Source organism: Hordeum vulgare, chromosome 4H (genome assembly GCF_904849725.1).
Source record: "Hordeum vulgare subsp. vulgare chromosome 4H, MorexV3_pseudomolecules_assembly, whole genome shotgun sequence".
Lineage (NCBI taxonomy): Eukaryota > Viridiplantae > Streptophyta > Magnoliopsida > Poales > Poaceae > Hordeum > Hordeum vulgare.
In genome coordinates, this window is record NC_058521.1 from 443,361,664 (window position 1) to 443,372,003 (window position 10,340).

General features: G+C 41.0%; 1 protein-coding gene across 1 annotated transcript; it reads right to left on the bottom strand.

The window, feature by feature from the left end:
- Positions 1-1,660: 1,660 nt before the first annotated feature.
- On the bottom strand, positions 1,661-3,769 carry LOC123448874 (40S ribosomal protein S7). The gene is made up of 6 exons (XM_045125905.1): positions 3,660-3,769; positions 3,468-3,564; positions 3,274-3,347; positions 3,058-3,181; positions 2,221-2,403; positions 1,661-1,984 (listed from the first exon to the last, which is right to left on the bottom strand). Exons 2-6 carry the CDS (start codon positions 3,540-3,542, stop codon positions 1,862-1,864), a joined length of 579 nt encoding a protein of 192 aa, XP_044981840.1. The 5' UTR covers positions 3,543-3,564; positions 3,660-3,769; the 3' UTR covers positions 1,661-1,861.
- Between the last annotated feature and the right edge of the window lie 6,571 nt (positions 3,770-10,340).

A 10,340-nucleotide genomic window follows, 5' to 3' on the forward strand; every position in this document is an offset into this window, starting at 1 on the left:
ATAAGGTATCGGAAAGTAATACCACTCCTTACTGGAGAATATGTTTCATTGAAAACAATGTTTGGTCTCTGTGTGAAACCTTGGGCTACAAGCCTTGCTTTATATCTCACCACCTCATTGTTCTCGTTTCTTTTACGAACAAAAACTCATTTGAATCCCACAGGGAAAACTCTAGGAGGTGTAGGTATTGCTTCAGTGAATACATTTCGTTATTGAGCGAGGCTAACTCTACTTGGATTGCATCCTTCCATTTAGGCCAGTCGAAGCGTTTCTTGCACTATGCCATGGTCTATGGATCATGATCATTTAGAAGGTTGTCTCCAACTGTAGTTGAGAAATATATGTCGACAATTGTAGACTTCAGATTGTAAGATTCTTCAGAATCAATATAGTTTCTAGAAATTTCATTTATCCTTGTTGACTGGTCATGATTTCCCAATACGATTGAGTCAGTGTATTCCGATGTCCGACTCATTAAGTGCAGAACTGAGCTGGGTTGTGGAGGTTGTTCTCTCAATGGGTGTATATTACCTATTTGATGATTATCAACACTAGGTTGGTTTACATTTACTCGTTTAGAAGGTTTGTTTCTTTGTTTCCTTTGTTTCTTATAAGGAGTTGAATCATGTTCCCTGGTTGTACTTCTCCCCCTCTTCTTTTGAACGGAGGGTTAAGTAGTTTTTGGCTGTGAACATATCCCCCGTGAGGGGTTCAAGGTACTTGATTATCGACGGGTTCAAGGTACTTGATTATCGACGATGATTTGTACCCCACGTGAGGAGTTTAAAGGTACTTGATTATCGACGGTGATTTGTACCCCACATAGATCAGCAATTTTAGGAGTTCAAAGGTACTTGATTATCGACGATGATTTGTACCCCACATAGATCCTCAATTTTCTACATAGATCCCCAATTTTCTGTATAAGCTCATGGATGTATGCTATGGTGGTGAATTTCCTGATAACGTGTAGGAATTTATGAAAAAACTTGTGTTATTGTGGGCAAGGCCCTATTTATACAAGAATTTGTGTCCATTGATTGTGGAGAAGGCAGATTTGGGGCCTCCGAAATGCTGTACGACGCTTTTGACACACGTGATGAATCCTAACAACGATTAGTGCTAATGAGATTGGTTTATTCTTAACAAAATTCATATCCAAACATGAATGAAGTTTCGGAATCGCTTGGCCTTACAAGCCCTACTTAGCAGATAACTTGGTGCGCCTCCAACTATTCCTAACTGGGTGCGCCTCCAACTATTCCTTGCCAAAATTTATCTATGTTGCAAACGTTTCTACTGGAGATTCACAGACACACAATGACACCAGATCGGACGGCTCACAATCACCATTATGTTAACAAAATAAGTTTGGCGACATATTTCACAGTTCAAAGCAAATAACTCAACCTGTTGTTCTGAAAGCAATATTCTATTTACAAACACTTGCTTGTTTAACAGTGGCAAGGATTTTGTTGATCAAATTGTTAGTAAAACCTGATAACACTAGCTCCAGAGAGAACAAGTAGAAACTATGAACAATACATAGATAAGCAATAGTGAATTATCATCATTCCAGGCAGAGATGTATACCAATTAGAAATGACAATGAAATGCAACAAGATTACACAATACCTAGATAAGCAATAGTGCAACAAGATAACCGAGCAGACGTTCATAATTTAAATGCTCAAAACTTTAACATTGTTCACGTTCATTGCCATCTCCATCAAACTTTCCTAAACCCAGGTTGTTAACAAAACTATGTTTCTGGAATACATTGATAGCACAACTAACTGAAGCATCAACCAAAACATTTGGATACGAAGATATGAAATGGAGACATTCAAGGCATTGGTCTTCATGCGGTTTCGGCCACAGGGTACTCAAAGACAACGTCTTTCCCGCAAAGCCTGCGGTAGACTGCAGAGAAGGTCTCCAGCTTGTATTCAGTGTTGTTGCGCTCCTTTGGGTCCAAGTAGATCTGAAAGAAAATCAAGAGAAGGGTCAGCACTAGAATTTCTAGCCAATGAGGCAAAGAGTGCTATGGACACAAGATGCTTCTAGTATAATGTGAGAACTTGGGACCTAGTAAAAAACAAGTAGCATATCAAACAGTGTAAACAAAACAGAACAGACTGGAGGTAAATTGTAGCAATAAAACTGCCGCCAACTATTTATATGATAATCAACCAATTAGAAAGTTGATGAATAGACTACCTTGATGACCTTGGCACCATCCAAACGGTACCTGACGCGCTTCCCCACAATCTCAGCTGGGTACACAACATCCTCCAAGATACCATCATGAACAGCTGTCAGGGTTCTGGTGCGAGGGCGCTGAACAGCGGAACCCTTCTTGGGTGGCCTCACAATCCTTCTTGTTGCAACAAAGACAACATCCTGTGCAAGGGACAAACAATTTATTAAACTTCATTGTTTCAGTTTTTATCAACATCATTTCAGATGTTTAAACAAAGTCCTCCAGCAAAACAACATATTATAGTGATGATCTGGGACAAAGCACAAGGAGTTCAAGTATGGCGAATAAGCTTAGAGGCAAAGATTTACAGTACAAGCATGAAAAAGAGAACAGCAGAACTCCAGTTTGAAAACTGCAATTAGCTTATTAGAGATAACAACAATGGCTAGCTGTTGAGCAATTTGCTTTCATTTAAAGGTAACCAAGGGAAAAACATGAGGTAAACATGCTCGTGGATGCCACCTAGCCCTGATCTCTAACTGTAAATCAGCTTATAGACTAATGATTAACAGTTAGGGTTCATACACTAATTATGTTGTCATGTATTACACCGGGTGGTGCCTTGAATGTTACCATTCCCTTGCTAATGTGGAAATACTAGATTCTAGTATACTCAGTCAGCTTCTTCGAATAATGTATCAAATTGTTCATACAGCTTCTTCAAATAACGTATATAATTGTTCAGCATATACTACTATTTACAAATTACAACAATCGTATGGCAACTAAACATGTACTTAGACAGATACTGATAGTGTGAAGCACAGCAAGGAAAATACGTATAAGCAATTCACCTTGCCGCTAAACTTCTTCTCCAGCTCCCTGACGAGCCTGACATGGATCTTCCTGAAGGGCTTGCGGAGACGGTACGGCACATGGATCACCACGGCCTTCCTGTTCCCAACAACATCCATCTGGCTGCACACACATAACGGCCGTATCATAACGCGTCCACCACTGCCAAATATATCGGTCCGACCAATAGATCGGGATGGTCTGGATAGACTTACATCGCAGTGTTGATGTACAGGTCCTTGAGGTCGCTCTTGAGCTCCTGGTTGCCATTCTCCAGGTCAAAGAAAGCCTACAAGACGTTAACCACCACAGGCATGTCAGCCTTTGACAGATCCACACGAAGAGCAGTTCGGAGAACACAAAGGAATGGCAAAAGGCCGGAGAGGAGGGACGCGGGAGGGCCGCTCACCTGCGCGACGGTGTCCTCGAACTCCGAGGGCTCGACGCCCTTGTCCTTCTGGATCTTCTTCCTGGCGGTGTACATCTTGCTTCCCTTTCGCTGGACCCTGCAGACGTGAGGGTTGGATTCGCAGAGCGCACACGGATCAGGAACGAGCGGGCAAGGGGGAGTGGCGGCGGAGGGAGGAGGGAGATAAGATACCTGCGCGCGAGGAGACGAGGGAGCAGAGAAGTGGAGGCGCCGGCGCTAGGGTTTGGGAGGAGGCGTGGGAGTCTCGCTGAGAGGGCACTTATAAAACCCTAGTCGTGTGGACTGGGCCGGCGGGAGGTCGTGTAATGGCCGGGCCGCATGTACTTGGTCTATCAGCCTGGCCCAGCTTAAATCAGCGCTGGTGTGGTCTACCTTATTGGGCTGGCTTCTCAACGAAGATGGGATTGTTATAGAATGTGTTATGTGGTTTTATCCGCGAGGTCCTATACGGCGCCTTCAGCGCCGGTTAGGCAAACAGGCGCCTGCAGCGCTCCTTCTCGTGGACCGGCCCATGTAGAATGTGTTGATCTTTAAAAATATAAAAAAGTTTATAGAATTTTAGAAAAACAGATCTACGAAAAAAGTTCAATGATTATTAAAAAAAGTAAAAAAAGTTCACTGATTTTATAAATATGTTTATGTACTTTTAAAAAGTCCACACAATTCGAAAAAATTAATATTGATTTTCAAAAAAGTTCATCAATTTTCAAAAAAAGTTCATCGGTTTTAAAACAGTTCATTGATTTTGAAAAAAGTTCATGAATTTTAAATTATGTTCATAGATTTAAAAAAAAGTTCATCTATTTTTAAAAAGTTCACCGATTTTCAAAAAAGATTATCGATTTGGAAAAAAGTTCATGGGCTAAAATACAGATCGGATCTCTAAATGGATCGGCCCATGATAGAGCGTTGCACGCGCTAGTTAGCAAAATTTGCCTTTAACCGACGTGCGTGGTGCTAAATAGGGTTTCCCGTTTTATCCACACATTGTCATGAGCATTTCTAAACGACAAAAAAAATATTGTCATGAGCAAACATTAGTGACTTTTAGGCTCGGAGCGGTGAGAGGCGGGGAGTTTTTTCTATCAAGTTTGCTTACACCATGATATTGCATACCGAAATCAATAGGTAAAACTGGATTGATGAGAATGATGATTGATGAAACGTCGAGAACGAAAGAGGAGAGTAATGTGTGCTCAGCTTGCCCTCCTAGATAATGTTGTTCGTGTGGAGGTTAGCACGGAGCTTTATACCCATGGCGGATTTGCTTGAGCATAGGAACATGGTTACTTCAGCAGCACGCATGTTATGTGGTGCATTGGATTCGTGATGGCATACTTTGATCAACTGCATGGCAAGATGCATTTGGGCGTTATAGGACGAGGGTTTTGTTGTACAAATGTGCGAAGATGTCAAGAAGAATTCAATGGACTGGATTTTCACCTTTAACGGCGTATTATCGCATAATTTCTTTGTACGCATGGCCATCACCCTATGGGTGATTTGGGTCGAAGAGGAAGGCGGTGTATGAATGTATTTATGAGAGCCCTTTCTCAACTCACTTATTTATCCAATCTTACATGAATGATCTCCAAGTGATGAACAAGTCGACAATATCGACGGGGCCAACCCGAGCTGCTAAGCCACCGCATTGGCTCCAAGCAGCCCAAAAAATACGCTCAAGGTGAACGTGGACGTTGTCGCCGAAAGCTTGGGAGTTGGTTCAATAGGAGTTGTTTGCAAAGACACAAAGGGCTTGTTCTTGGGTGCATCACCCATTGTCTTTAGTGGCATCACCGAGCCCACTACCTTGGAAGCGTTGGTAGTTAGACAAGCCATGGCATTAAGGGGGACTTGAATCTAAAGTCCATCCATGTGGCGTGAGATTGCAAGGTGGTGATAAAAGATATCAAGCAAAAATAGTGGGGCGGTCTACGGTGCTATTATACATGAAAGTATAGGCTACTCGAGTAGTTTTATTTTATGTGCCTTTTCCATGAGCTTAGGAGCTCAAATTCCGAGGCTTGCAGTCTAGCGAAGCGTGCTTTAGAGTTAGGGTTGGCCCCTATGTTTGGTTAGGCTATCTCTGTGATTTTTTTTGTCCGTGCAAACATTATGGTGGGTTAGTAAAGCTTTGCCTAGTTGTCTCAACAAAATCCACACACTGTTAACCACACACACACACACACATTCAATGCAGTTTGCCTCCAAAAAATGGGGTAGCACTCGCATTCTGTGACTGGCGGAGGGACAAAAATTGAATGTTTTTCCATATATAAGAATATAAGAAGGTCAGCTTCCGGTGGAAGAACTGGATTGGTAAACTAGCTCGTTGGGATGGTCAGTTTTGTGAGGATCGGGATAACCTTGGGCGCATGACTACGTAGTTTTTATAAAAAAAGTATGTGTCACAAGAAACCATTGGAATTAAGGATGTTCTCTCACATGTGTCTTGTAAAGTTACAGACGAGATGAACCAAGCTTTTTGTGGTGGCTATACCAAGCTTAAAAGTCAAGCATGTCTTGTTACATATGTTCCCAATCTAGGTGTCGAGGTCGGATGACCCGTCGGCTCATTTCTTTCAAAAAAATTGGGAACTTTGTTGTAAGGAGGTGACTGGAATTGTATTGCGGATTCTTAATGGAAGGGAATCATCTGAGGAGTTAAATAAAATGATCATCGTTATCATCCCTAAGGCATCAAAACTGGCACATCTATACCCTTCATCAGTTTATGTGATGTGATATATATATAATTGTGTGTAAAGTGTTTGCTAACCGGTAGAAGCTCGTCCTTTTGAAGATCATATTTGTCGAGCAAGCTGCTTTTGTCCCAAACAAGCTCATTGCTCGTGATGTAATTACTGCACATGATGCTAGCACGTCATGAAAGTTAAGAAGGGGTAAAACATGTCGTTCTTTGAAGCCTAACATGATGAAAGTCTATGCGCACATGGACTGGAAATGTTTGGAGGAAATTATGCTCGAATTGGTTTGAGCAGATCTTGGTGCAAGGCATGATGAGATGTGTTGTCGGTAACCTTTTTAGTGTTGTTCAGTGGAGGAAAATTGGAATACTTTAAGCAAACTAGGGGTCTCCGATAGGGTAACCCTACCTCACCATATCTATTTTTACTTGATGCCAAAGGGTTGTCTTACCTTCTTAAGGGTAGAGGTGATAGTGAGAATATTGCAGGCATTGAACTTGCTCTCACGGTTCCTCGTGTTAACAACTTCTATTGGAGGCATTGAACTTGCTCCCACGGTTCCTCATGTTAACAACTTTCTATTTTCCAAGGATAACATTTCTATTTGTCAATGAAGGCGTGCGTAGTTGCGCCCGTCTATTTTTGCTCTTGTAATTATTAGGGGTAGAAAGTAATTTGTATACATTTTTTGTATTGCGCTATGTTGTGTTTGTATTTGTTCTTAATTTTTATTACTACTGGTACATAATTGAAGAGAGGAATCTAACTTGATGTCGTGAAGGTTGTGTGTTGAGTTTAACTTCTTAGGCCTATGGACTTGTACTTGGGTTGAGTTTGGGTCTTAAGGACCCTTCTATGTTTTCAGTAGAATGATAGACATTTTCAGAGATATATCAATTAAATAAACATAAAAGTTCGGCTAGATAAGCATAGATTGGTAGATAAACTCTTGTTGAGTTGAGATGAGGTTGCCACAGAGAATAACAATACTAGAAACACATTGGATCTTGATCTCAAATTGATATATAATTTATAAGTTGTACAATGTTATTATTGCAAAGTACTAGTAAAAAATGGCTCAAGATGTACATATTCTAACAATGTGACATAACATACGAAAGTACCAACAACCAGGCGCTCTAAGAAATGCTCGCCTGCCTCACATGAGTTTTGTTTGGTGTAGTATTGGTGGGATGATTTGCCTCCTTGTGTTTTGGACACTATCGGTAGAAACAATAATTAATTAATATGTTTGCTAGTGCACACGGAGAAATTAGGTCCCTTGAGTGATGCAGAGTTAGATATAAACTCAGAAGATTATCATGTGTGTTGCAGAGAATATTGCTATCAAAGATATTGTGTGACGAAAGTTACCCTAAAATTGTTGACATGAAGCACTTGTTTTGGTACGTGGTTCATGTATCTGACTGCAATCGATAAGAAAGAAGACGAAAAGAAGGCATGGCATTTTCTTTCGTAGTTATTTCTCTTACTTGAGTCATAGGACCACCATACTATTAAGAGGAGTGGGGTGTTTCGATACCTACATTCATGTGATGCTGAACCGAAACCTATGAGAGTTCAGAGAAATCTCTTCCAATCTTGAATTGTTACTTGTGAGTCCAATATTTTGGTCTTCTCGACCATTGGAGATATGTTTCCCCAGGGGAGTTAGCCTTACTTGTTCCTCAAGTAAAGTTGTCGGGTGCGTTTGAAATCATATTGTTGGAAACATGGTGGTTGGCTATTGGCCGGATGTCATGTCCTGAATGGTCATCCCCCCTCAAGATTGCTCTGACTATAAATAGTCACCCCATTCAAGCCAAGATGGTTGGCTGCTCCGTGTTATTCTAATAGTTTATCTAAGCGACCGCTCTCCAAGAGATTTGAGGTTAAAAGCCATCGAGAGAAAACCAATGCCGAAAACTAGAGAGTGGTTTAGAATCACAGAGATCTAAGTCTGGTATGCTCGGTCTATTCTTGAGAGTTGCTAACTCTATAGATGTTTAGGTGTCAAAGTATTGAGCAAACAAGAGTCAGTGTGATTGGCGAAGATAGCCTCTGAATGTTTTGCAGATAGCCTCTGAATGTTTTGGAGATTTCCTGAAGAATCCACCTTGAGTAACCGACACAAGTTGACGAACTTGTTGTTGTGGAGAACAATACAAAGAGAGTTTATCTTCTATGTTAGATCACAAGTCTCTCTGACCGGAAGTAGCTCTTTTGTAAAAGAGTGGCATGGTCTACCAAATGCCTTGTCGCCATTGAGCATCACAGGTTTCGTCTTTACCCTAAAATACTTTCAGTTTTTATCCTCTGCAATGTATCAATCATGTAATTTATTTATGGTGCTTGTACTTGTTTTGTTTCATTGTCAATTATGTCTCAGTAGTTTTCCTTCGTAATTAATTCATTGTTAGTTCTTTCTCCGCTATTGTGTTCTAAGAGATTTCAAGTTTCTCGAAGAAATTTTAAATGTCCCATACACTCCTCTGGTATATATATACTTTGTTCCTACAACTAATATGAGAGCAAGGTACTCCTTGTCTCTACTTATTAAGGTCTAACAACCTTGGAGTTTAAGTATGTCTTCCTCACTAAACTTCAAGTCGCCCGAGAAGAATCCTATTTTGATGGAACATACTACCACTTCTAGAAGTAAAAGATGCGAATTCGCCTCATGGCCATTGATGATGATATGTGGCACGTTGTGAAACATGGGTATATGATTGAGACCTCAAGCTATCCCTCTTAGTGGGGAAAGAGGCCTGTCCAACTTGGTGCACAAGCGAAGGTCGTCATCTGCAACCATGTTTCTTGGTCATAGTTCCTGCGATGCCGAAGACTTGAATCTATGAAGAAAATCTGGGAAATACTTGAAAAGATCAAACAAGGCGTTTCTATAGAAAAGGAAGCTCACATTGATACTCTTCATGCAAAGTTCAACCGCTTGAACAAACTTGGGAATGAAAGTTGTGAGGAAACATTTGATCATCCGAGTGACATATCGAGTGAATTGCAAGGTGTTGTTGACTTATATATCATGGAAGCTCCTACTGGATTGATAACTTGGTTCTCTAGCTAAGGGAAATATTTGTTGCTTGTTGCTTCGCTATTCTCTTGAGGAATCCCAACATCTTCCGCGGGAAGCAAACGGTAGCATGAATGGCAGGAGAGAAAGCAAGTTTTATGATTCGAATGATGAGGAGAAGACAAAGCGGTTCTTCAAGAAGAAGTACAACACCTCCTCCAAGTCCACATCAAGATCTTCATCGAGAAATCCTTCTAAGTCAACTTCCAACCGTAGGAAGAGCTCTCAGAAGGCCATGGCTTACATTGGGAAGGAAATGGACTTCAAGGAACAAATCTCAGACTCCACCTAAGTTGTTGAATCCAAGGATGAATCGAATTCAGGCTTGGGCGGCATCGCATGTGCTTCTACACCTGTGTCGTACTTCTTCAACAACAATTCAAGTGATGATGAAGCTCTCACGTTTTGCATTGATAATCCCCAATTGCAACGAACCATTGCAGCACTTTCCAAATATTATATGGTAAGCATGGAGTGTCAAACCCACAAGGAGCTAAAGGTAAGATCAACATTCTCTCAAGTCCTATATGCCATCGATACGACCCTACGTACATCGAGTGTTTGGTTTTATCTAGAAATGAAAAATAAAACAATGAAGTGGGTATAAAGGGATGTTGTTGCAAGATCATAAATGTAAAGTAGGTGCTACCAAAATAAAGATAGAATATATTACAATATACTACAAATAGCGAGTATGGAGTAATTGTGGTAGGGTGTGCGGAGTTGTCCCTAGGCAATTTACTAGTTAGCATGTTTTTATCGGGGAGATGCCTTTGTTAGCATGTCGTTCCTTACTTGGAATTCTATGCACTTATGATTGGAACTATTGTGAAGCATCCGCAACTACCAAAGCTCGTTGAGGTAAAACCCAACCATAATGCTAAGATAAATTGGTCCCCCTTCAATCCCATACATATCAATTTGCATGGTCGGGCTAGGTTTCGGTCACTCCCACAACCACATGCATAGTCCTATCAACATACAACTAATCTTATGGTGTGATCCACATGTGCGCTCATATGATGGGCACCAAAGGACAATAACATGACCACA